The sequence below is a fragment of the Chiroxiphia lanceolata genome, chromosome 26 (genome assembly GCF_009829145.1).
Source record: "Chiroxiphia lanceolata isolate bChiLan1 chromosome 26, bChiLan1.pri, whole genome shotgun sequence".
In the NCBI taxonomy this organism is placed as follows: domain Eukaryota; kingdom Metazoa; phylum Chordata; class Aves; order Passeriformes; family Pipridae; genus Chiroxiphia; species Chiroxiphia lanceolata.
The window spans coordinates 1677617-1703737 of NC_045662.1; the positions used below are offsets into that span (position 1 = coordinate 1677617).

Here is a 26121-nt window from a genome sequence, read left to right on the forward strand (position 1 = left end):
AACAGCTGGACAAAAAGGGCTGCGGGGAGGGGACTCTGCCACACGTGCTGACCCCCTGGACATTGCAGCCCTGGCAAGGCTGCGCGCTCCGGAGCCTGCGCGGCGGCAGCGGCTGCTCAGGACACCTGGGGCTGCCTGGATCACCTCTTCCTATTCCCTAAGGAGGAGCTTTGGAGGGTCCAGGGCATCCCACCCCCTGTTCCCAGGTCCCCAGGGAGAACTATGGGGGTCCTAACCCATCCCACCTCCCTCTTCCCACCCCCCTGTTCCCAGATCCCCAGGGAGAAGCTTGGAGGGTCCCAGGGCATCCCACCTCCCTCTTCCCACCCCCCTGTTCCCAGGTCCCCAGGGAGAAGCTTGGAGGGTCCCAGGGCATCCCACCCCCATTCCCAGGTGCCAGGGAGGCTCCTCAGGGTGTCCTGAGCACGGCAGCCACCTGCAGCATCCTCTCTGCAGAGAGGGGTCACGGAGTCAGCGGCCCAGATTTTGGGGGGCTGGAGGCAGGGCAGCGTCCGGCCAGGAGCATCTTGGCTCTGGGAAATCCTCAGACTTCTTCCATCTGGAATAACAGAAAGGAAATCACATCCAAGGAAATAACATTCAAGGAAAGAATCAAGGAAATAGCAGTAAGGAAATAGATCTAAGGAAATAACAGCCAAGGAACTAGGTTCCAAGGGAATAGCCAAGGAAATAACAGAAAGGAAGCAGAATCTAAGACGATAACAGTTAAGGAAATACCACTCAAGCAAAGTCTCAGCAGTTCCTCTGTTGGAACAGAGGCTGGAGCACTGGCATCCCACTTACTTCTTCTTCACCTTCTTGCAGGTGAAGTTCTTGGCATTCTGTCTTTTTCTGAGAGGCATCTGTGTTCCCTTGCTGTCTCTCTTTTCGGGATTCTTCTTCCTCTTTATCGAGAACATCCATGATGTATTGAGCCACCAGCAAATCACTCTCGCTGAGCTCAGGAAAGTCCTGTAAAGTGCCATGGAAGAGAAGGATTGGGAGAGGTGAGGATGAGCAGGCAGTGCAGACAGATAGGCAGCACTGGCACCTTCTCCCTGCCCTTACCTCTACATCCTCTAACTTCCTGTACTTGTTCTTCCTCCACCTCCGTCGCAGAATTACAAGGAAACTGAAAACAAGAGAAAAAACAGGAAAAGAAGCAGGCGGGTTTGGACAGGGAGGGCAGCAGCAGGGCCAGCACCTCTCCCTGCTCAGGGGCCCTTTCAGGAGAGCCTAAGGAAGATCAGGAGCCCCAGAAGGGATGGCACTGAGTGGCCAAGCTCATCCAAGCCATCCAGGGGTGAGCAGCACTGTCACAGAGAAGGGCTGGTTGGGATGTGCTCTGACATCTGTGCCCATCGCTCCCACTCTGGGCTCCTTTGCTGGGTCTCTCCCAAAAGCAACGTGTTTTAAACACAGGCAGGGGAGTCTTTGGCAGCGGCTCCTGCAAGGCTGGGGGGCCTGGGGATGAGTTGCTCTTCAGAGTAAAGACTGTTGGTGGCACAGCAGTGGCACGGGCAGGCAGTAATTACCTTCTCCACACAGTGCACAGGCATCGGCAAAACACTGCACAGGGTCGGGAGCAGAGCTGGGGAAGGAGAAAGGGAGACTTGTAACATCAGAGTTTTCTTGTGATACTCTGCAAAACAACAGAGGCCAAAAGCTTCTTCCTCCAACCCAGCCCATTCTATACACGTGCAAGTCTCTGCCAGCAGCCACAATTTTTAAAAGAGTCTGTCCCCCCTTCCCCATTTCCCTCTTCTCCCTGCCTCTGGAATGTGAATGAACTCCCAGAGCTCTCCTAATCCCATTGCTGCATGGCTGAAGGCAAGAGAGCAAAGCAAAGCTTTGCTGGGGAGAGTCAGGACGGATGCCAGGACAAGCTTCCCCCAAGCAGGCTGAACCCTGCTGAGCTGGGGGTGTGGATGCTGCCACAAGCTCCAGGGTTGGCCAAACATCTCCTGTGCTACCCGGCACGTGCACGGGGCTCCTCAGCTGGGCTCTGCAGCTGCAGGGCTTGACTGACAGCTGTGTTTCCAACAAGATACTGGCTTACCTTAAGGGCGCACATCACTGTGAGAGAAATGACAGCGAGGACAGACAGCAAGACCACCAATGTGATTGTGTCATCCACGGGCTCTGGTTTCTTCTGGGACAAAAGGAGACAAGTTCAGCAGAGGAGAGAGGGTTGCTCCTTCCATTCCCCACTGCCCTGAAGGACACATCCAGCAGTGCCCAGGAGCTCTCCTACCTCCCCTCTGTGTTTCTTGACCTTCTCCAAGGCTGTGCGTCTGGAGATGTTCTCATCTATTGGGCACTGGCCCATGAGATCAAAGGCTCCCTCGCTCTCTTGTCTATTGCTGAGCAGACTTAGAAGCAGCTCAGTCTTGGAGACCATCTTGGCACACGACAGCTGTAGCCCGGGCCGGCTGCAGTCCATCCTCAGGGCTTGTTCTACATGGGTAAGGAATATCTGCAGGCCTTCGTCCGGCACCAGGTGATGGTACCCCATGATTTCAAAGACATCTTCTGGAACCGGCAAAACATCTGGGCCCTCAGGGCTACGTGGTTTGTTGAGGGACCTGAACTCTTCCTCTTCTTCCTTCCAAGATGTCTCCATGGTGTCAGGCAGGAGGGGGAAGTGCCCACCTGGAGAGGAAGGCTCTCCTTCAGCCCTGTCCTCTACCCTGCTGATTGCAGCGGGGCCGTTGTTAACCAGCGGGTCAGACAGAAAATCCAGGTTCCTGTTTAGACCCTGCTGGGCTTTGCTTTCTCTGCCTCTGGGCTCTCCCTGGGCTTTGGCAGGGCCCAATGCCTGGTAGAAAAGCAGATTTTGGCCAACCCAATACTGGCTGTCGGTCTTCTTGTGCTCTCTCTTTTTCCAAATGTGGTTCTGCCTTGGAGACAGAGCTACATCCACACCTTTGTGGTGTCCAAAGACAGAGTCTTCATCAGTGGGGTTTAATCCACCAGCTCCATCCCAGGGGTTTAATGCCTGCCAGTTCAAATGGGAGCCCTTCTGCTTTTGTTCCCAGACTATGATTGACTTTTCCTCCGCATCCTTCTCCCTGACAGGCTGGGGCTGGCGTGAGACGATGCTTTTCATACTCATGATGCTTTTAGCCTTGTGCAGATTATTCTTGACATCATCATCAACTGTTTTGCCTTCCTGCCTGGAGAGGTGCTCAGGGGGATATGAATTTGCTCTGGAATCCTTGAGGCTGCTGACATCCCCCTCAGTGCTGCTCAGGGTCAGGGCAACCCCAAGAGTTACAGTTCCATGGTCTCCCAGCGAAGGCTCCTTGGCCCTGAGGTTCAATACTGGGCTGCTCTTTGCTTTTCTGGAGGGCTCCACTTCCATTACTTCTCCCTGTGTCTGTGCCACAGGACCTGTGTGAGCTGGAGAACACCAAGACAGCAGATCAGCAACTCGGCACAAACACAGGGGCAGAGGTTTACCCCGAGCAGCAGGAGCTCCTCTCTGAGACAAGGGAGTGGGTGAGGGGAGTGGTGGATGTGTTGGGGAGGGGAGAAGAGTCCTTAAATCACTCTGATTGTCCCCTCAGGGCAGAACAGGAGAGGTTTCTTTTCTGGTGTCTCCCAGGGCTCTCTTTGGATGGGAGGGAAACATCCCAGGGAAATGGGTTTGCTGTTGGAGACTCTCCCACAGCTCGATGTGAGCCAGTGCTGGTTTCTAAATTCCCCAAAAAGCTTTGAAACTCCGAGTGAGCCTGGCAAGGAGAATCAAGCCTGAAACGGGATTGTGGAATTCACCTGGAGCAGGAGCTGCAGGCTGTGCCTGGGCTGGGGCAATGGCTGGGTGGGGTGGTTGGTCACCCCGAGACTCTGCAGGAACCAGTGAAGAGAGAGAGAGCCCAGACTGAAGATCAGCCCAGAGGCTGCTGAGGCACTAACAGTGTTTGGTGTTCATCTAATGCCCTGCAAAGCACATGGGGGCTCCTGCTCTCTCTCCTGCACATGGGCAGGGAGGTGACACAGAGCCTGCAGAGCCTGTTGAGGGGCATCCACGCTCCTTCTGGGTCTTGGGCTTCCCAGGGTGGGTTTGAGGCAGGTTGGGGCCCACGTCACCGTGCCAGAGCAGCACAAACACTGCTGCACCCTTTGGCCACATGTGTGCTGGGTCAGGGACCCCTCTGGCCCCTGAGCTGTGACTGGCCTAGCAATGGTGGCACTGGAAAGGCTCAGGAGGTTCTCAGGGGAAATTGGGGGTTAGAAGCAGTGCCTGGGAAGGGCACAGGACAGGCCTGCTTTCCTTGGCCACATGCACAGGGTGGTTTGGAAGCTCCTGTGTTTGTTTAGCCCAGAGAGCTCTTTCTTATCCAGACAGTATTTGACACACCAGATATGTGTAATGACAAGGAACTTTCCAACCCATGCTTGTTCCAAGTCTTCTGTAAGGGGAGATCAGGAATTGCCCCAAAACGGGGCCGTGCTGCAGCATCTCCTCAGGCTGGAGGCAACTGGGCACATTTGAGGGCTCCCCCAACCTCAGCAGGACACCCACCAGCACACTGGGCACTGCTGCTGCTGCACAGGTTCTGGCAGAGGAACTGGATGGTCCTGCACGGGGTCTCGGTGCTGGCATGCTCCTGGCAGAGGCAGCAGGCCACATCACTGGGCAGTTTGCTAAAGACAAGAGGTTATTGATTGGAGGAAAACCCAGCGTCCCAATCCATGTCTCTGAGGCCATGGGGGGCAACCCACAGATAAGGCCTCGGGGATGTGCTTCCATGTCTGCCACAGCTCTGGAAAACTTCCCTCACGTGAATCCCAAAACACCAAAAACGTGATTTTTCCTTTGAAAGTGGAACTGGTCCCAAAAAAACACTTGAGAGAGAGAAACAGACCCGCCGTGATCTAAACCCCCCTTTGAAATTCTGCCTTGGAGCTGCTGAGTTTGGGAGGTTCCTGGAAGTCAACAGGAACCCTAAAGCTTCCTGGGGTTGTTGTGATTTAGTGGCAGAGGGATTTGTTTCCCAGGCAGCCCCTCTGTCTCAGCACTGAGGCTCTGCTGGTGGCTGGCCCTCAGTCCCACCTACTCACAGGGTTTCCAAGTGCACTGTTGTCTGCAGGAGCAGCAGCAACGTCTGCGGAGTCACTTGAGTTGCACTCAGGTCCCTGTGAGCATTTCAAAGACCACATTCAATTTTCAGGTGACATTCCCACAACTCTGCTCTGAGAGCAAGCCCAGGCCCCTGAGGAGCGTGGGGGTGCTGGCAGAGGGATCCACTTCTGCCTAATCAAAGACAAGCCATTCAAGACCCCACCGGCCTTCTGCTTTGCCCTGCTCCAAACCATGGCCTTGCAATCAGGAGGGGACCCTGCAGCTCTCGGGGCAGACAGATGCCAACAGAAAGGATTCTCCAGCTCCAAACCCTCCTGCTCTTCCCTGGGGGCAGCTCCAGTCCCTGAAGGAGGCAGGAGCCCCAGACTGCTGCCAACAGTGCTCAGGCAGGACTGGAGCATTCCCAGAGCCCTGTGGCCACTCCGTGGCCCCAGACCTGGACGGTCTCTTGTTTCTGAAAGTTTCTGTCCCAGCTGCTTGGGTGCTTTGCAGCTGGGGACACACCACAACTGATTGGACTTGTTCTGCCAGTGCCAGGGACATTTGTGCCTCCAGCACAAAGAGGCTGGGAGAAGAGGCAGGTTTGCTCCTGGATCTCTGCTTTCCTGAGGACAGGCCACTGGAGAGACACAAAGATCTCTGTTGATCTACTCCAGAGGAGTCAATACTTACAAATAGTTGACTGAAGGCAGCTTGAAGAATGCTGTGTCAGCAATCACGGTCAGGGGGTTGTGGCTTAGGATCCTGAAAAAGCAACAGAGAGCTGTGAGGGGTGATGGGAAGGACGTGAGCTCTGTGGGTCAGGGCAGGTGGGGATGGCCTGGCTGGTTCAAGGAAGCCCTGGAGAAGAGAAGCAGGTCAAGGGAAAGGGGCTTTCTGGCTGCAGACTCCTGGTGCTCCCTGGCTGACATCCACAGTGGGATTCAGTACTTTACACAGGGCAGAGCAGCTCTGCCCCACTGTCCCTGCAGGGTCTGGCTCTGATGGGCCTTTGGACCTTGTCCCACTTACAGCTCCTCTAGAAACTGCATCCCGTGCCATGCCTGGAAAGTGCCGCTGTGGATCTGTGTGAGGCCATTCCCACTGAGGTTTCTGGGGAAAGAGAAGATGACAGAAATCAATCGGGTCTGTCCTACAGGATGCTGGGGCAAAGAAGGATCCCTTTGGAGGAAATGTGCTTTTACCAGGGGACATTTAGTGACTGTGCTGAAAACAGGAGCATTTTCTAACACAGAAACGGTTCTAAACAGAAAGATTTCACCAAAGAAACTTCCTGACTCACAGAAGCCTCAAGAAAGGCAGTGGCTCAAAAGCACCTTCCTCAATCAACAGGATCCTATTGCCAGACAAGTCCCTGTTCCAATGAGAAGACAAAATGTTCATTCCATGGGCACTGTCCTTTTGACTTGCATTTGCAGCCTGGAACCCAGGAGGACAAAGGCCACTTGCCCAGGGCTGGGCTTGCCCAGAGCAGCAGGGCCCCAAGGGAGGGGGAGGCAGTAGCCCGGCATGGTGGGCAGGGGCCAGTGCTTACAGGTGCTTCAGCAGGAACAGCCCCTCCAGGGAATGGCTCTTCACTGCCTGCAGCTCATTGTCCCTGAGGACTCTGCAATGACACAAACGGACAATGGTACAGCAGCCGCTCCACAGGAGGCAATGGCATGTTCCTGGGAAAATACCCTGCGGCAGCTTTCCTGAAGCAGCTCTTGGGGCCCCTGCAGGGATGGTCCCCACTCATGGCCAGCAGGCCCTTGCTCCTGGCTGGCTGGAGCTGAGCGGAGCCTGATCCCTGGGCAAACAGCCACGGGGACGGTCCCGTGCCCGGCACACAGCTCACGGCGTTTCTTGGCATCCTGGGAAGGCCTGGGGAGTCACAGCCCTCCGTGCGGAGCAGCCCAACTTTGACTTCACTTGGGAAGGAGTTCTGTGGTGCTGCTGCTCCAAAACCAGACCAAAGGATGGAAAACACCCCAACTGCTGACATTTGAAATGCTGCCTGGCACTTACAGAGTCTCAGTCCAGGGGTATTCCTTCCATGCTTGTTTAGCCAAAGTAGCAATCGAGTTGCCAGTGAAATCTCTGCAAAGGAACAACAGATGCTGGTACCCCTGAGGAAAAGCCCTTCCCCTGCCCATTTGGCTGTGGAGCTGGAAGTGGGATTTCCCTGGAGAAGGCACGGCTTGGCCAGCCTGGCTTCACCCTGACAGTGCAGCACAACCCCCCAAAGGCACCGTGTCTCCTGGCAGTGACTCTGCCGGCTGTCCCGGCTGGGCTTTCCAGCAAGAAGAAGGCGTCGAGCAGGGGAAGCTGGAGGGGGTGTGTGGGGCAGCCAGGACTCACAGGACGGTGAGGGCCCGTCGGCGGGTGGCCGGGGGCACGGTGGCCAGGCCGGCGTGGCGGCAGTCCAGCAGTCCACGCCTCTGGCAGCGGCAGGGGTGCGGGCAGAGCTCCTTGGACTCTCCTGGGCAGGGAGTCACTGCCAGCAGCAGGGCCAGCAGGAGCAGAGCACGCACGACACGTGTCAGCAAGTCCATGGCGAACCACGACTGGCTGGAGTCGCCTGGGATGCAGAAAGAAGGGCTTGCCTTGGTGGTGTTCGTGTCACAGTGGGGATGCTGATGTCACAGTGGGGATGGTGATGTCACAGTGGGGATGGTGATGTCACAGTGGGGATGGTGACGTCACAGTGGTGGTGCTGCATCAGAGCTCACAGCTGGACTGGAGTTCAGGCGACTGTCACCAAATGACTCTGCCATAGAGCCATAAAACCATGGAATCCTTGAATGTACTGGCTTGGAAGGAGCCTTAAGGCTCATCCAGTTTCCCCTGCCACTTCCACGGGCAGAGGCACTTTTCACTAGAGCACTTTGCTCCAAGTCCTGTCCAGTCTGGCCTTGAACACTTCAGGGACAGGATGGGGGAGCCACAGCTTCTCTGGGCAATCTGTGCTGGTGCCTCAGCACTCTCACAGGGAAGAATTCTCCCCCAATACACAATCTAACCCTGTTCTCAGTCAGTGTGAAGCCATTCTCATTTGGATTGGGTTTGCGTGGCCAGGTTTTGGGAGTGGAGGGGAGGCTACAGGGGTGGCTTCTGTGAGAAGCTGCAGGAAGCTTCCCCCATGTCCAACTGATCCAATGCCAGCCAGCTCCAGGACGGACATGTCTCTGGCCAAGGCTGAGCCAATCTGAAATGGTGGCAATGCCTCTGAGATAACATCCTTAAGAAGGAAAAAAAAGTTATTACATAGATGTAATTGCAGCCAGAGCAAAGTGAGAATGTGTGAGGGGAACAGCTCTGCAGACACCAAGGTCAGAGGAGAAGCAGGGGCAGGAGGTGCTGCAGGCTCTGGAGCTGAGATTCCCCTGCAGCCCATAGTGAAGACCCTGCTGAGGCAGCTGTGCCCCTGCAGCCCAGGGAGGACCATGGGGGTGCAGAGATCCACCTGCAGCCTGTGGAGGAGCCCACGCTGCAGCAGGTGGATGCCTGAAGGAGGCTGTGAACCATGGGAAGCCTGTGCTGGAGCAGGGAAAGGACTCTGACTCCTGTCCCTGAGCAGTGGCCGAACAACGTGGGATGAACTGACCGTGTCCCCCATTCCCGTCTCTCTGCGCCGCTGGCGCGGAGGAGACAGATCCCGGAAGGGAGGGAGGGGTGGGGGAAGGTGTTTTTAAGATTTATTTTACTCCTCATTTTGGCACTCTGATTCTGTTGGCGATAAATGGAATTACTATCCCCAAGCTGAGGCTGTTTTGCCCTTGACGGCAATTGCTGAGTGATCTCTCCCTGTCCTTATCTCAACTCAGGAACCTTTCCCTGTATTTTCTCTGCCCAGTCCAGTTGCACAGAGGGACTTTGGAGGGCACCCGCCATCGAGCCGGGGTTAACCCACCACACGACTGCTCTGGGAGACCGAGGGGAGCTTTTGAAACCCGGGGAAAGCTCGACATTCCCGCCAGGAGACGCTGAGGGAGCCGCAGCCCCGCAGGGCGGGAAGCGTTGGGACCATGAGAGGCGGCAGCTCCACCTCAGGGCGGCGGCCCCGGGAGGGACCCCCGTCCCAAAGAAGCCGAGGGGAGCTTTGGGAACGCCGGCAAAGCCCCAAAGCCCTACAGCAGCGGCAGCAGAGGAGCCGCGGCCTCGGCAGAGAAGCGCCGCAGCTGCGCCTCAGAGGCAGCTCCGCCTCAGCGCGGCGGCCCCGGGAGCCGCCCCCCCCACGCCCTCAGCACAAAAGCGCGGGCCAAGGGGTCGGGCCGGGCCGGCTCGGGCAGCGCTTGGGCACGGCGGGCTCCAGGCACAGGCTCACAGCACCACGGAGGGTGGAAAAGGCCTCCAACACCATCCACACCAACCTGGGACCTTGTCAGCTACACCAGAGCCCTGAGTGCCACCGCCAGGCCTTTCTTGAACACCCCGCCAATGGGGACTCCACCACTCCCTGGGCAGCCCATGCCAAGGACTGACCACCCTCGCCATGCACAAATTCCTCCTGAGCTCTCTGTTTCCTCTCTCACACACCCTGACAACTATTGGAAGCCTATTCAGAGCCACATTTAACAAAGCTGTGTCACAAGGTTGTGCCTTAACCCTCTCTGAGATGATGGCCATGCTCGATGACACCAGCCCCTCAGGCAGGGTCAGTGTCCAGCTGGTGTCAGAAATCCTCTCACCTTGGAAGCCCTTTTTGCCCTCCAGCAGCTCGGGAGTCACAAAGTCCTTCAGAGCCGTAGGGCGGGACGAGGCTGCCTGGAGGAGTGAGACAGGAGCCCATGAGCAGCTGAAAATGCCCTCACCCAAACACTTTCCAGGTGGCACTCTTGAACATTTCCCTCCTGTCCCAGGGTTGCCTAAAAGCAGTACATAAAAGAAACTTCTAAGATTCAATTTTTGAGTTTTAGAAGTCAGGCATTCTTTAATTGGCACTGTGATGCATTGCTCATCATTTTGCCAAAATGCACCTGCTTAAAAAGGAACTGGGTGTTGCCTGGCTGGGGGCCTCAGTTCCCCTCCTCATTGTTTCCTTCAATCATTTGGCTCAGCTAAAGGGACTTTCTATCTTGTACATTATCAGTTCTTATACATTTCTGAACCATGATGTCACGCAGGGTTCCCAGGGCCACCAAGAGCTCCCACTCTGTGCCACCGCTCTGTTCAGCTCCCTGGGCTTTCACAGAGTCCAGCACCTCGTCAAAAAGCTGTTTATGTCCAACCCCATCCTGGCTGCCTCTCTCCTTGTGCTCTTTGTTTGTGCTTGAGCTTCAGGACCAACCACAAGCCAGGACAAGCTTCCCCCAAGTAGGCTGAACCCTGCTGAGCTGGGGGTGAGGATGCTGCCACAAGCTCCAGGGTTGGCCAAACATCTCCTGTGCTACCCGGCACGTGCACGGGGCTCCTCAGCTGGGCTCTGCAGCTACAGAGCTTGACTGACAGCTGTGTCTCCAACAAGATACTGGCTTACGGTAAGGACACACATCAGCATCAGGGTAATGATGGCAAGGACAGACAGCAACACCACCAGTGTGATTGTGTCATCCATGGGCTCTGGTTTCTCCCAGGACAAAAGGAGACAAGATCAGCAGAGGAGAGAGGGTTGCTCCTGATTCAAAGAAACCTTCGGACAATCTGAAAAGCACTTTTATTACAGCCGGGGAATGCAAAGGGGCAGGTGTTCTCCCCAGTGCACTCCGCTGAGCCAAGAAATACCATAGTCTTTTATACAGTTTGATTGTAGCAAGTTCAAAATTATCTTTACACACACTCTTTTTGCAGTCTGCCTTATCTAAATAGACATTTAGTTTTACTTCTTATTCTTACCATTATAGAGTAGTTACATAAAGTTTTATCATTTCAAGCAGTTTCAGGTTCCCCACCCCTCTCTACAGTGAGGGCCCGTCGGCGGGCTCATGTGAGCTATGATCATCTTCCTGTATCCGGGTTTTCCCATTCAAAGGCAAAAAAATTTTGACTTTTAGGGTCCAAAGGCAAGCAGAAAAAGGCATCTTTTAAATCTAAAACAGAAAACCAGACATATTCATTTTTTTAGTTTAGTTAGAAGTGTATATGGGTTAGCTATCACTAGGTGGAGCTCTTCAACAATTTTCCTTTTCTATCTTCTAGTTTGAGAGGATGTTGTTTAATTCTTACCGGCCGTGTCCCAGGTTTTAATCTTACTGTTACAGGTTGAGCGTGTCTGGCCCTTCCTGGGGTCCCATCAGCCCAAACTCCAGGGTAGATTTGGTCACAGATTGCTGGTGGTACTTCTCCCGATATCTGTGGCTGGATTAGAGCAAGACTTAAAATTTCAATTAATTCATTTTTCTTACTTTAATTTGCATATCTCCATTGTTGAACCTAATTCAATTTTTCTAATAGATCCCTTCCCAAAAGTGATTTAGGTGCATGAGGCATATAAAGGAATTTATGTATACCTAAAGTTTTACCTAATTTAAAACTTAGTGGTTTCATAAAAGATACTTTTTCAACTTGACCAGTGGCTCCTATCACATTCAAAGATACATCGTCCATAATGCTTAATTCTTGATTTAACACAGAGAATGTTGCTCCAGTATCTACTAAAAAATTTTATTTTATGTTTATTTTTCCCCAGTTCCATTATAACCAAGGGGTCCCTGGAGGCAAACCCTTCGGTCCCCGTTAATCCTGGTCCAATTCTGCCATTAAAATAGGGTTTTTTGCTTCCTTTGAGGGCGTTTTTTCCAATGTCCATTTTCTTTACAAATTGCACATTGGTTTGGTCTCAACTTCTGATGGTCACTACTTCCAGGGTGCCGTCCAGGTCTCCTAGAGCGACGGTCTCTTTTATCCAGGTGTCAGAGACTGAAACAGTTAATGATTTATGCATTCTAAGAGACTTCTGCAGGCTTTTGACTTTCTGATGGGCAACTGGGCCCATCCCCCCCGTCCTCCAGTGCAGCAAGCCCTGAAAGGCGGGAAGAGCCGAGTTAACTCCGCGCCAAAAAGGGGGACACCAACCTATGAAAACAATTCCCCGCCCTAGGGGAGGTGCAAAGGATATGGATTTTGACTGGTGACTTTGGGGTTTTGGCGGGGTTTTTGCTTTTCCTTCTCCCCCCACCACCTGCGGATCAAGACATCGCTGGATCCAGTGGGTGGTGATTATCTCATCTTCTTTTTTTTCTTGCTCTCCCTTACTCTTACCCTGTCTTTCTCTCCCCTATGCATTTTTCTCCTCCCCAGAAAGGTTATGACAGCACCCAAAATGTTAACATACCTATTGATGCAGAATTGTTAAAATAAATCTTGTCAATGTATGTTTTCAGACACCAATTATTAAGTGTCGTTTCACTTTAATCCACCCCAAAGGAATTATTGATAAAACCTGGGTTACCCCCTCCCCCCTCTTTTCCTGGGGCGGGTCGTAACACCAGGGCAGCGATGGTTGCCTTTGTGATGGTTTTACCTAATTTCTGTCTTTCTACTCCAACTGGGTCATCTCTATATTTACGAGCAATATTCTTCCAATTTTCTAAATCTCCCATATAGAAATTGACTTTAAGTTTGATAGGCCCCTGCCGTCCTGCAGCCTCTCTTAAAGGGGCTTGTATAGTCCGCCTGGCCTCTGTGTGTGGGGAGACAGATTTTGCTCTCGTTTTACTGTGTGTCCGCCTGCTCAGGGGAGATAAGGATGGGGAGTAGGAAATTCCCCATCTTCCCCTTTCTCCGTCCCTGTCCCTCCCCTGCTGTCTTGAAGATGCGGACAATTCACTGTTTGGTCCTGAGGGGGGGGCAGGAGCCCCTCCTTCGGTTATTTCATTTGCCCTTTCTCCAAAGGGACTTACATAATCCTTAATTCTACTTTCTAACTCCCTGTTGGTATATTTCAAACATCTCTGTCCTATTGAACAGGCTGAACAACATCTTTTGAGTTCTCTTATACCTTGTTTTACATTCTCTTTCTCTAATGTTAGAACAAACGGGTCTCGTGGGGCTAAATTAATGCCACACTCCCTCTGCCATTCTGGGTGTTCCCTCAAGCAAAAGAACATATCAGCATAAACTACCTCGTTCCATCTTCCATGCCTTTGCAAAACCAACATTAACTGCAGTAAAATATTATAGTCTAATGATTGGTGCTTTGGCCACTTTGCTCCTTCCTCTAGTTTATAGAGGGGCTACCATTCTGAACAATATTTGATTACAGTTTTCTTGTTAGTAATCTCACCCTGAGATTCCCCAATTTCTTTCCAGTGTGCTAAGACACATCCTAATGGACTTTTATCAACCTCTTGTTTTCCTTGCCGGCTTCCCATTTTTAGCTTTTGCTTTGGCCTGTTTCTAGTCGTGCCCTTTGCACAGATGTAAACTCGTGGTTATCTGCAAATTTCAGTTATATACTTTCAACACACACCATACACACTGCACCAGCTTTGAGGCAGGAAAGTTCTGAGTCAGCCCTGTTGGCTTGTTCAAGTATCTCTTGTCTGGTAGCAATCCTCAGTCTGGCAATAAGAAACTCCTTTCTTAGGTGTTTGCAAAATAGCCACGCTCCACACTTACTGATACAAGGTAACAATCTCACAATCTAAGTATTAATGAGAAAAGAACCACCTTTTATTCCTTTTTCGCCTTATTTTACCTGCAGATTTTGTTACTCTCTCTTAGATACTGTATAAAACCGTATCTAAACTTAACTATTCCAATGTTAAGATCTCTCAATGCCACTCTTGCCCCTAACAAGCCAAAATTGCCAACATTTAACACAGATTACAAGTATGAGGTGAACAATTTTACAAATTGAGCAAAGATATGGGTTTGCACTTTCAGAGGTTGTCAGCCCTGGAGTTTGTGGCATCTGCAAGCGGCCAGCAAACTTCCTGGCTTAATTCCTGCAAACAATGAGTGTTAAGGTTCTGCCTAAAACCATAAAACCACAAAACCACAAAACCACTATCTCCCATAAACACACGAAGGTAGTCCTTTTGCCGTGGTTAGGAGAAAACAGTAACATATATGAAAACAAATATAATTTCTCAATATTTGCTTACTTAACATACAGCAGTAATTTTATGACATGAGACAATACTTACAGACAAAAGCAAACAATACAATTCAGCAAACACATGGAACACAGACAGATGGTTTAAAACAAACCCAGATATAATATATTACCAAACTTATGATAATCGCAATTCCAAAACCAAGTCCCAAATCTAGCCACAATGGTAAACCCAAAAACATTTGTACCTCTTTCCAAATTCTCTTAGACTGAGGAATTTGATATACCTTCGGTGAGATTTTAATTCACAATCAAAAACCTATGCCACCCTTTAATGGGACTGTTAACCCATAGTCAGAAGGATGCGGCCCTCTGCCCAAAATTCCTCTTAGCCCGAGAAATTTGGTATAGCTTTGGTGAGACTTTAACTCACAATCAAAGCCTATGCATCCTCCCAGTAGGACTCGAACCTACTATTAAAAGGGTGTTGCTCTTGTTAGCTGCTAGCAAGCTCAGAGCCCTAAAAACCAGCATACAACTTACGGTTTCCTTCCCAAAACCCTAGGGAAAAATAAAAGAGTGCTTTAAAATTTGTATACTTGTGCTTTAAAGTTTGTACATTTGTACTTTAAAATTTGTATATTTGTGCTTTAAAAATTGTATATTTGTGCTTTAAAGTTTGTATATTTGTGCTTTAAAATTTGTATACTTGTGCTTTAAAGTTTGTACATTTGTACTTTAAAATTTGTATATTTGTGCTTTAAAAATTGTATATTTGTGCTTTAAAATTTGTATATTTGTACTTTAAAAATTGTATATTTGTGCTTTAAAATTTGTATACCTGTGCACAGGGTCTTCATCTACTCCCGTGGTGATCCAGCGGAGCCCGGGGAGCCTCACCGGAGTAACGTCCCGGGGCGCGCAGAGGGTCCCCGGTTTCAGAGGGTCCTCACCGGCGAGCAGAGATCAGTCCCATCTGGGGTGCCAAATTGATTCAAAGAAACCTTCAGACAACCTGAAAAGCACTTTTATTACAGCCGGGGAATGCAAAGGGGCAGGTGTTCTCCCCAGTGCACTCCGCTGAGCCAAGAAATACCATAGTCTTTTATACAGTTTGATTGTAGCAAGTTCAAAATTATCTTTACACACACTCTTTTTGCAGTCTGCCTTATCTAAATAGACATTTAGTTTTACTTCTTATTCTTACCATTATAGAGTAGTTACATAAAGTTTTATCATTTCAAGCAGTTTCAGGTTTCCCACCCCTCTCTATGTGCTAAAAAGCTTTCCCCATTCTCTAAGCTATTTTATCTCAATTGCCCACAGTTTGGGCAGAAACTTTTAAGCAGTTTTACATTTTGCAAAGTCACACTTTGCTAAATAGCTAAATTTTATTTCATTTTCTGTTTCACTCCTTCCATTCCCCATTGCCCTGAAGGACACATAGCAGTGCCCAGCAGCTCTCCTACCTCCCTTCTGTGTTCCTTGCCCTCCTCCAAGGCCGTGCATCTGGAGATGTTCTCTTGTAGAAGACGTTGGCCCCTGAAAACAGAGGCTCCCTCATTCTCTTGTTTCTTGCTGAGCAGACTTAGAAGCAGCTCAGTCTTGGAGACCATCTTGTGCTGAGGAGCCAGAGTCTGACTGGGAACATTTTAAAGCCTGGAGAGAAATTTATGGCACATGACGGGACTCTATCTTATGGACTTGCTTGTTTATATCCAGTTTTAAACACTGTTTGATGTGTTTTCCTCATATGATTGCATTAACCCCATTTTCCTGTGTAGCCCGGGGCATGGCCAGGCTTGCCCAGAGCTGTTTTCCTGCCAGGAGTTGTTTGCTCCCTCATTTTCCCGCTCATCCCGCACTGATTGGCTGAGCAGTGCTGCAGTGCGGGGGGAGTCCCCATTGGGCCCTAATGTCCGACTCCTCCCACGCTCCTCCTCCCTTCCTGAGTTCCCCTATCCTGTTATGCCCTGGGATGTCAATCTCATGCTCCTCCCCTGTTACCAAGCCCTTCTGGCCCAGACCCTATATAAGTCCCTGCTCTGCCTCAATAAATTGTCATTGCACCCCGACCTTCTACTTTGTCAGTGTTCTCTGTGGAGTGTTACGGTCCCATTCCCTCACCCACCAGACCGTTGTCTGGCACCAGGTGATGATGGACCACGATTTCAAAGACCTCTCCTGGAACCAGCAAAACGTCTGGGCCCTCAGGGCTACCTGACTTGTTGAGGAGCCTGGACCCTTCCTCTTCTTGCTTCCAGGCTGTCTCCCTGGTGTCAGGCAGGAGGGGGAAGTGCCCACCTGGAGAGGAAGGCTCTCCTTCAGCCCTGTCCTCTACCCTGCTGATTGCAGCGGGGCCGTGTCTATTCACGGGACCTGTCGCCGGCAGAGACGCAGGGGAGCCCCAGCCCCGCCGCTCCGCCGGCCCAGCGCGGGGAGTCTTGAGCCCCTGACGAGCGGCAGCTGCGCCACAGCGCGGCGGCCCCGGGAGGGAGCCCCGTCCCAAAGAAGCCGAGGGGAGCTTTGCGAACGCCGGCAAAGCCCCAAAGCCCCACAGCAGCGCCAGCAGAGGCGCCGCGGCCTCGGCAGAGAAGCGCCGCAGCTGCGCCTCAGAGGCAGCTCCGCCTCAGCGCGGCGGCCCCGGGAGCCGCCCCCCCCACGCCCTCAGCACAAAAGCGCGGGCCAAGGGGTCGGGCCGGGCCGGCTCGGGCAGCGCTTGGGCACGGCGGGCTCCAGGCACAGGCTCACAGCACCACGGAGGGTGGAAAAGGCCTCCAACACCATCCACGCCAACCTGGGACCTTGTCAGCTACACCAGAGCCCTGAGTGCCACCGCCAGGCCTTTCTTGAACACCCCGCCAATGGGGACTCCACCACTCCCTGGGCAGCCCATGCCAAGGACTGACCACCCTTGCCATGCACAAATTCCTCCTGAGCTCTCTGTTTTCTCTCTCACACACCCTGACAATTATTGGAAGCCTATTCAGAGCCACATTAAACAAAGCTGTGTCACAAGGTTGTGCCTTAACCCTCTCTGAGATGATGGCCATGCTCGATGACACCAGCCCCTCAGGCAGGGTCAGTGTCCAGCTGGTGTCAGAAATCCTCTCACCTTGGAAGCCCTTTTTGCCCTGCAGCAGCTCAGGGGTCACAAAGTCCTCCAGGGCTGCAGGGAGGGATGAGGCTGCCTGGAGGAGTGAGACAGGAGCCACTGAGTGGTGGGAAATACCCTCGCCCAAAAACTTCCCAGTTGTCACTCCTGAACATCTCCCTTCTCTCCCAGGGGCTCCCCGGTACACCAAGAGCTCCTTCTCCATTTCCACCGCTCAGTTCAGCTCCCAAGGGTGTGCAGTGGCATCAGGAGTGAAAAGTCTCCAACCGTCAGCCTGGGAGCCAGGCGGGTGTGAGGGAGCAGGGCTAAGGGATGCCAGGAATGGACACAAGTCCCTACTTGGGGCAGCAGCAATTCCCCTTCCAGCCGGTCTCACCTTCCCAGGAGGTGGTTTTGCACCTTGAGGGCTGGGACAGTGATGCTGTGGATGAAGGTCCATCCAGGTCTGAGGTGTTCCCCAGGGTGAGTCAATCCACCCATGCTGGTTGAGAGGGTCCCCTGGGACACTGCCCTGAGGGGCAAAGGAGTCCAGGAAGAGTGGACATTCTCCAAGAAGGAAACCTTAGGGCACAGGCAGGAACAGGCCAGAGGACAAGCTCGCAGGGAAGCACAGCAGCTGAGGAGGGAGCTTTGGCTGGGACTGAGGGAAAACACAGAATTTATGGCTTTGGAAGAAGGGGCAGCAATGCAGGAGAACAGTGAGGATGTCACCAAGTTATGCAAGGAGAAAGTTAGAAAGGCAAAAGCCCAGCTCAAACTTAATTTGGCCACTGCTGTAAGAGAGAACAGAATGTGCTCTCTTCCCTTCCCTGCTCTACAGCCTGTCTCTCGCTGTACTCCTTCTTCCTCCCTCTCCTCTGAAGTTTCTCAAAGAACCTGAAGAAATCAAAAGGGGAAAATAAGGATCAAAAGTGAAGACAGCTGTTGATGGTGGTTGAGGGCAGAAAGGCTGAGTGTGCCTTGCCCTGTCAGGGAAGCAGCCACTGGAGGAGTTGGGAAGTGACATTTCCAGCAGGGCAAACCTTTGGAGTTTGCAAGGGAGACGGGGAAAAAAAGAGGCTTTTGGGCATCATCTCCACAGAATTCCTGCTCCCAGTCCATGAACAGGGAGGTTTAGCCAGGGAGGGCAGCAGCAGTGCCAGCACCTCTCCCTGCTTCTGGCAGGTGTTTCAGCAGAGCCTGAGGAATTTGGGGAGCCCCAGAAGGGACAGTGCTGGCTGGTGTGGCTGGGAATGAGCCCTGGCTGGGAAAGGCATCTGGAAAGGATGGGAACGAGTTCTTTAAAAGCCTCTCTGGGGAGCAGGGCAGGGAGAAATAGGGCAGAGCCGTCCCCAGAGGAGAGTCTTGCTGGGAACTGGAGCAGAGAGGGATTTCATTGTGCTGGCAGCAATGTGGGACCCCCCAGAGCCCAACCCCCAGGCCAGCAGCGGTGCAGAGAAGGGCTGGTTGGGATGTGCTCTGACATCTGTGCCCATCGCTCCCACTCTGGGCTCCTTTGCTGGGTCTCTCCCAAAAGCAACGTGTTTTAAACACAGGCAGGGGAGTCTTTGGCAGCGGCTCCTGCAAGGCTGGGGGGCCTGGAGATGAGTTGCTCTTCAGAGTAAAGACTGTTGGTGGCACAGCAGTGGCATGAGCCACTCAGCAATGATTTCCTACTGTGTCGGGGTTGGGAACCATCTGCACAAGATCTGAAGCGCAACTGGAGAAGGAGAAAGGGAGACATGTAACACCAGAGTTTTCTTGCCATACTTTGCAAAACAGGAGAGGGCAAAAGCTCTCCTAACCCCATTGCTGCATGGCTGAAGGCAGGAGAGCAAAGCTTTGCTGTGGAGAGTCAGGACGGATGCCAGGACAAGCTTCCCCCAAGCAGGCTGAACCCTGCTGAGCTGGGGGTGTGGATGCTGCCACAAACTCCAGGGTTGGCCAAACATCTCCTGTGCTACCCGGCACGTGCACGGGGCTCCTCAGCTGGGCTCTGCAGGCAGCTACAGGGCTTGACTGACAGCTGTCTGTCAAAGGAGTTATCAGCTTACATGGAGGACACACTTCAGCATCACAGAAATAGTGGTGACGGCAGACAGGAGTACCACTAAGGATATTTCTTTGTCCCTGGGCTGTCGTTTCTAGAGTGAGAAAAGGAAACAAGATCAGCAGAGGAGAGAAGGTTGCTCCTTCCATTCCCCATTGCCCTGAAGGCCACATCCAGCAGTGCCCAGCAGCTCTCCTACCTCCCCTGTGTGTTCCTTGCCCTCCTCCAAGGTTGTGTGTCTGGAGATGTTCTTTTCCATAGGACACTGTCCCGTGAAAGCAGAGGTTCACCTGCTCTCTTGTCTCTCGCCCAGCCTTGGAGACCATCTTGGCCCAGGCCAGCTGCAGCCCGGGCAGGCTGCAGTCCGTCCTCAGGGCTCGCTCCATGTGGGCCATGAACATCCGCAGGCCTTCGTCCGGCACCAGCAAGCGCAGGGAACGATCGACCGTGGTTTCAAAGTCCTCTTCTGGAACGGGCAAAACGTCTGGGCCCTCAGGGCCACCTGGCTTGTTGAGGAGCCTGGACCCTTCCTCTTCTTGATTCCAGCCCACCTGGAGAGGAAGGCTCTCCTTCAGCCCTGTCCTCTACCCTGCTGATTGCAGCGGGGCCGTTGTTAACCAGCGGGTCAGACAGAAAATCCAGGTTCCTGTTTAGACCCTGCTGGGCTTTGCTTTCTCTGCCTCTGGGCTCTCCCTGGGCTTTGGCAGGGCCCAATGCCTGGGAGAAAAGTGGATTTTGTCCAACTCACTATTGGTTGCCTCTCTTCTTGTGCTCTTTGTTTGTCCACATGTAGTTCTGCCTTAGAGATAGAGCTACCTCCACATCTTTGTGGTGTCCAAAGATGGAGTCTTCATCGGTGGGGTTTAACCCACCAGCTCCATCCCAGGGCTTCAGTGCTTGCCCGTTCAAACCGCAGTCCCGCTGCTGGCACTGGACACCCCAGCACAGCCTCCCTCCCACACACACACGGAAACAGCCACACACACACACAGGCGCTTCCCCCGTCTCACAGGACACTCTGGCTGCAGAAAACGGGATTTTTGGGGAAAGACCAAACCAACTGAGCAAAAGGGGCTGCGGGGAGGGGACCCTGCCACACGTGCTGACCCCCTGGACATTGCAGCTGCTCAGGACACCTGGGGCTGCCTGGATCACCTCTTCCTATTCCCTGAGGGGGAGCTTTGGAGGGCCCAGGGCATCCCACCCCCTTGTTCCCAGGTGCCCAGGGAGTAGCTATGGGGGTCCTAAGCCATTCTGTCTCCCTCTTCTCACCCCCCTGTTCCCAGGACCCAGGAAGAAGCTATGGGGGTTCTAAAGTGTGCTGGGGGAAAAAAGTTTTCCCCCTGCAGTTAAAAAAATGGTAACCCCCCAGGGCTACCCCAGGGGGGTACTGATCCATTGTAAATACTGATTTATCACTGGAGAGATAGTGAAGATTATGTATATGATGTATTATAATAGTCAGTTGTCTACTCATTGTAATATAATCCCCTTCCCCCCATATTGAGTCTTGTCTTGTGTTTGGAAAACCCATCTCACACTGGGCTGAGATGTGGGAGGGGGGCTTGGACTCGGGAATTGGAGTTTGGGGCTCTCAAACCAGGACATAAAGGCATCCCACCCCCCTGTTCCCAGGGAAAAGCTACGGGGGTCCTAAAGGCATCCCACCTCCCTCTCCCCACACCCCTGTTCCCAGGACCCAGGAAGAGGCAATGGGGGTCCTAAAGGCATCCCACCCCCTTGTTCCCATGGCCCCAGGGAGAAGCTTGCAGGGTCCCATTCCCAAGTCCAAGGGAGGCTCCTCGGGGTGTCCTGAGCACGGCAGCCGCCTGCAGCATCCTCTCTGCAGAGAGGGGTCACGGAGTCAGCGGCCCAGATTTTGGGGGGCTGGAGGCAGGGCAGCGTCCGGCCAGGAGCATCTTGGCTCTGGGCAAAGGCATTTCCTCAAACTTCTTCCACCTGCAATAATGACGGCGGCCTGAAGGATGCTCTCAGACTGCAGGTTGGCAGGCCAAAAGATTTTCTTACAAACAAACTTGTTCTGTTTAGCTACTTTTCCTCTGTCCACGCGCTCATATAATACATGTCATTGGTTAAGTGTTCTTGTTCACCTCTCTGTATCTCATCACTAATTGGTCTCCAGCTTCTGTGCACACGCCCCATCCTGTCTCCTGACAGGTCACCGGCGCCATCTCTTCTCATGTCCAAACACATTCCTCTATCTGCAGCTGCTTTTCTTCTCTTTCTCACACTTTCTTCCTTAATGACCTTTTACTTGTTCCTTTGCCAGGCCACAGCTGTAGCTCAAGGTCAAAGCTGCCTTACTACACAAGAACAGCAAGGAAATCACATCCAAGGAAATAGCACAGAAGGAAGGAACATTCCAGGAAAGGATCAAGGAAATAGATGCTGTTTCCTTTCTGTTCTTTCCTTGGCTATTCCCTTGGATCCTAGTTCCTTGGTTAGTTCCTAGGTTATTTCCTTAGATCCTGTTTCCTTACTGCTAAGAAGATAACAGTTCAGGAAATAGCCCCCGAGCAAAGTCTCAGCAGTTCCTCTGTTGGAATAGGGGCTGGAGCACTGGCATCCCTCTTACTTCTTCTCTGCCTTCTCGCAGGTGAAGTTCTTCACATTCTGTCTCTTTCTGGAAGGCATCTGTGTTCCCTTGCTGTCTCTCTTTCTGGGATTCTTCTTCCTTTTATCAAGCACATCCATGATGTATTGAGCCACCAGCAAATCCCCCTCGCCGAGCTCAGAGAAAGCCCTGGGAAGTGCCATGGAAGAGAAGGATTGGGAGAGGTGAGGGTGAGCAGGCAGTGCAGACAGACAGGCAGCACTGGCACCTGCTCCCTGCCCTTACCTCTTGTGGCACTTTGAGCCACCACAGAAGTCCAAAATCCAATTTCCAGGCTTTCCCCACCCCTTCCCACAATTTATCTCAACACCAAAGAGAAAACTTTCAGGCAAGAGGCTTCTCTAGGGGAAAGGGGAAGTATATACATTTTATTCTACACAATAAATACACAATAAATACTTGTACAACCTAAAGGCAACTATAGATATTATACATTTCTATCAGTCCTTTTAAGCCTCTCCCTTTAACTTTAGTCCAGGAAAAGCCCTTAGGCTGATAGGTAACACAGTCTCTCTCTCGTGGCGGTGTTCAGAGAACCAGAATGCTCCCCCCACCAACCCTATGGGGGTCCTAAAGTCATCCCACTTCTCTCTTCCCACCCCCCTGTTCCCAGGTCACCAGGGAGAAGCTATTGGGGTCCTAAAGGCATCCCACCTCCCTCTTCCCACCCCCCTCTGTTCCCAGGGAGAAGCTATGGGGGTCCTAAAGGCATCCCACCTCCCTCTTCCCACCCCCCTGTTCCCAGATCCCCAGGGAGAACTTGGAGGGTCCCAGGGCATCCCACCCCCACCCCCTTTCCCAGGTCCCAGGGAGGGTCCTCGGGGTGTCCTGAGCACGGCAGCCGCCTGCAGCATCCTCTCTGCAGAGAGGGGTCACGGAGTCAGCGGCCCAGATTTTGGGGTCAGCTCTCTGTTCGGTACTGTCTCTGCTGCCGCTCCTGCTGCCCACTCACAGTGGAGAAAGGCTCCTTCAGCTCTTGGCCACAGTACTCAGCCCAGTTTAACACTGTTTCCGAGTTTCCGCAGCCCCAGCCGGGGGGTGTTGGGGACGATGAAGAGAACAACCGAGAGGAATGGGAGAGATATCAGGCGTGGAGGAGAATTTATAATTCCTAAAAAGACCTTTACCACTGGAATGGACTTTTCCAGCCTAAAAGGGCTGTACATGGACTGGACAGTTATACCCCTGTTACCCCCAGTTGTTTCCAGTTTACCCCAGTTTATTATTATGGAGTTATCAGTGTGTTTGTGCCCCTGGTTGTTGTTTTAAAACCCTGTCCTCCATATTGTCTCCTTCCTCCCCTCACAGTTTTCCCGCCAGAGCCTGTTGCTCTCCCCTGCTTTCCCGCTCCTCTGCCTGTGATTGGCTACAGTTTGCTGCAGTGCAGAAGTAGCTCCCATTGGCCCTTTCCCCCAGATACCCTAAGTCACCACCCCTCCTAGTCCTAATATCCAATCTTTACCCTTCCTGACCTGTCAATCCTTCCCTCCTCCCCTTGCTTGAGCCCAACCCCTAAAGTCACCCTATATAAGTCTGTGTTTCCCTCAATAAAATCGGCATTGCTTCCTCACCCTCAGCTGTGTCCTAGCCTTTTTGCAGTGCCCTATCCTTTTCCTTTCAACCCACGAGCTGTGGCAGGGGGGGGCTGGGGGGCCTTGGTTCCCAGTGGGGCTCCTGGCCCCTCTCTCCTCGTGGCTCAGACCATGGCTGCCTCTCTTCCAACTACGTCACCATCCTTCTTTTCTGGTGTCATACATTTTAATTTTGCAGGGGCGCTGATTGGGTTTGTGAGGGGTCAGGCTTAGCGGCTGATTTTGGGCAATGCTTCTTCATGTGGCCTTTTTGCCACAATTAAAGCATGTTTGTGGTCCAGTTAGAGCAGCAGCAAGTAGTCTGGCTTTATGAGACCTGGACCCCACATTTTTGCACGTGTCAATCATTTCAAGGAGGCTAGGGTCCTTAAGCATATACCAATTTATTAAATAAAATGTCTTGACTTCTTTCTGCTGAACCTGGCAAGCAATTGCCTCCCTTAGCCTTGTGATGAAGTCTACAAATGGTTCCTTGGGTCCTTGATTTATCAGTGTGAAGGATGGCATCTGGATGTACAGCTCGGCCACCTTCTTCAAGGCCTCAACTGCCAATTCTTTTGTAATATCCAAATATTTTAAATCTACAAGGGCCTGGTCTTGCCACCGGGTATAATTGCCCTCTCTATATAGCACAACAATTGCATTATTTGCTGGAATTCCTCGCCTATCAATTTTTTCATTGACATATTTAATTATGAGCTTTTTCCACTCAGCCTCAAAGGCTGATGATTGCACAGTGGAAAGCAGGCCATCAACTATCGCCCTGATATCATAAGGCTGTTTCCGTGTGTGTGTGGGAGGGAGGCTGTGCTCGGGTGTCCAGTGCCAGCAGCGGGACTGCGGTTTGAACTGGCAAGCACTGAACCCCTGGGATGGAGCTGGTGGGTTAAACCCCACTGATGAAAACTCCGTCTTTGGACACCACAAGGATGTGGAGGTAGCTCCATCTCCAATACGGAAATACATTTGGACAAACAAAGAGCACAAGAAGAGAGGCAACCAATACTGGGTTGGACAAAATCCGCTTTTCTACCAGGCGTTGGGCCCTGCCAAAGCCCAGGGAGAGCCCACAGGCAAAGAAAGCAAAGCCCAGCAGGGTCTAAACAGGAACCTGGATTTTCTGTCTGACCCGCTGGTTAACAACGGCCCCGCTGCAATCAGCAGGGTAGAGGACAGGGCTGAAGGAGAGCCTTCCTCTCCAGGTGGGCACTTCCCCCTCCTGCCTGACAACACAGAGACATCTTGGAAGCAAGAAGAGGAAAGGTCCAGGCTCCTCAACAAGCCAGGTAGCCCTGAGGGCCCAGACGTTTTGCCCGTTCCAGGAGAGGACTTTGAAACCACGGTCGATCGTTCCCTGCGCTTGCTGGTGCCGGACGAAGGCCTGCGGATGTTCATGGCCCACATGGAGCGAGCCCTGAGGACGGACTGCAGCCTGCCTGGGCTGCAGCTGGCCTGTGCCAAGATGGTCTCCAAGACTGGGCTGCTTATAAATCTCCTCAGCAAGAGACAAGAGAACAAAGGAGCCTCTGCTTTCACGGGACAGTGTCCTATGGAAAAGAACATCTCCAGACGCACAACCTTGGAGGAGGGCAAGGAACACACAGGGGAGGTAGGAGAGCTGCTGGGCACTGCTGGATGTGGCCTTCAGGGCAATGGGGAATGGAAGGAGCAACCTTCTCTCCTCTGCTGATCTTATCTCCTTTTCTCACTCCAGAAACAACAGCCCAGGGACAAAGAAATATCCTTAGTGGTACTCCTGTCTGCCGTCACCACTGTTTTTGTGATGTTCAAGTGTGTCCTCCATGTAAGCTGATAACTCCTTTGACAGACAGCTGTCAGTCAAGCCCTGTAGCTGCCTGCAGAGCCCAGCTGAGGAGCCCCGTGCACGTGCCGGGTAGCACAGGAGATGTTTGGCCAACCCTGGAGCTTGTGGCAGCATCCACACCCCCAGCTCAGCAGGGTTCAGCCTGCTTGGGGGAAGCTTGTCTTGGCATCCTTCCTCACTCTCCCCAGCAAAGCTTTGCTTTGCTCTCCTGCCTTCAGCCATGCAGCAATGGGGTTAGGAGAGCTTTTGCCCTCTCTTGTTTTGCAAAGTATGGCAAGAAAATTCTGATGTTACATGTCTCCCTTTCTCCTTCCCCAGTTGTGCTTTGGATCTTGTGCAGATGGTTCCCAACCCCGACACAGTAGGAAATCATTGCTGAGTGGTTCGTGTCAATACTGTGCCAACAAGAGTCTTTACTCTGAAGAGCAACTCATCCCCAGGCCCCCCAGCCTTGCAGGAGCCGCTGCCAAAGACTCCCCTGCCTTTGTTTAAAACACGTTGCTTTTGGGAGAGACCCAGCAAAGGAGCCCAGAGTGGGAGCGATGGGCACAGATGTCAGAGCACATCCCAACCAGCCCTTCTCTGTGACAGTGCTGCTCACCCCTGGATGGCTTGGATGAGTTGGCCACTCAGTGCCATCCCTGCTGGGGCTCCCAATCTTCCTTAGGCTCTCCTGAAAGGCCCCTCGAGCAGGAAGAGGTGTTGGCCCTGCTGCTGCCCTCCCTGTCCAAACCCGCCTGCTTCTTTTCCTGTTTTTTTCTTTTGTTTTCAGTTTCTTTGTAATTCTGTGATGGAGGTGGAGAAAGAACAAGAAGTTAGAGGATGTAGAGGTGTCATAGTTTCAGATTGCTCCCCTTGA

At 52.5% G+C, this 26121-nt stretch overlaps 2 protein-coding genes across 4 annotated transcripts; one reads left to right on the top strand and one right to left on the bottom strand.

The window, feature by feature from the left end:
• Positions 1-336: 336 nt before the first annotated feature.
• Positions 337-25684, bottom strand: LOC116798823 (leucine-rich repeat-containing protein 37A-like). Of its 3 annotated transcripts, XM_032711473.1 has the most exons (15): positions 25680-25684; positions 7430-7635; positions 7097-7168; positions 6624-6695; positions 6372-6443; positions 6101-6181; positions 5762-5833; positions 5068-5142; positions 4529-4650; positions 2255-3402; positions 2060-2152; positions 1536-1591; positions 1069-1132; positions 805-972; positions 337-559 (listed from the first exon to the last, which is right to left on the bottom strand). In XM_032711473.1, exons 2-15 carry the CDS (start codon positions 7621-7623, stop codon positions 545-547), a joined length of 2304 nt encoding a protein of 767 aa, XP_032567364.1. In that variant the 5' UTR covers positions 7624-7635; positions 25680-25684; the 3' UTR covers positions 337-544. The 3 variants fall into 3 exon arrangements, with proteins under 3 accessions (XP_032567364.1, XP_032567366.1, XP_032567363.1); XM_032711475.1 differs by lacking the exon at positions 25680-25684 and having other exon boundaries at positions 2060-2149; positions 7430-7678; XM_032711472.1 differs by lacking the exon at positions 25680-25684 and having other exon boundaries at positions 7430-7677.
• On the top strand, positions 24310-26121 carry LOC116798531 (leucine-rich repeat-containing protein 37A3-like). Its single transcript, XM_032711027.1, has 4 exons — positions 24310-24318; positions 24474-25046; positions 25152-25241; positions 26035-26121. The coding sequence occupies exons 1-4, from the start codon at positions 24310-24312 to the stop codon at positions 26119-26121; spliced, it is 759 nt and encodes a 252-aa protein (XP_032566918.1).

Bases quoted from the DNA above. Each gene is read 5' to 3' on its own strand.
- LOC116798531 (XM_032711027.1), top strand. The intron at 25,047-25,151 runs GTAGGAGAGCTG...TTCTCACTCCAG, and splicing joins GCAAGGAACACACAGGGGAG to AAACAACAGCCCAGGGACAA. The intron at 25,242-26,034 runs GTAAGCTGATAA...TTTTGTTTTCAG, and splicing joins TGTTCAAGTGTGTCCTCCAT to TTTCTTTGTAATTCTGTGAT.
- LOC116798823 (XM_032711473.1), bottom strand. From the start codon at position 7,623: ATGGACTTGCTGACACGTGTCGTGCGTGCTCTGCTCCTGCTGGCCCTG. The intron at 6,444-6,623 runs GTAAGCACTGGC...TCATTGGAACAG, and splicing joins CTGTTCCTGCTGAAGCACCT to GGACTTGTCTGGCAATAGGA. The intron at 3,403-4,528 runs GTGGGTGTCCTG...GGTGTTCTCCAG, and splicing joins CAGCAGTGCCCAGTGTGCTG to CTCACACAGGTCCTGTGGCA.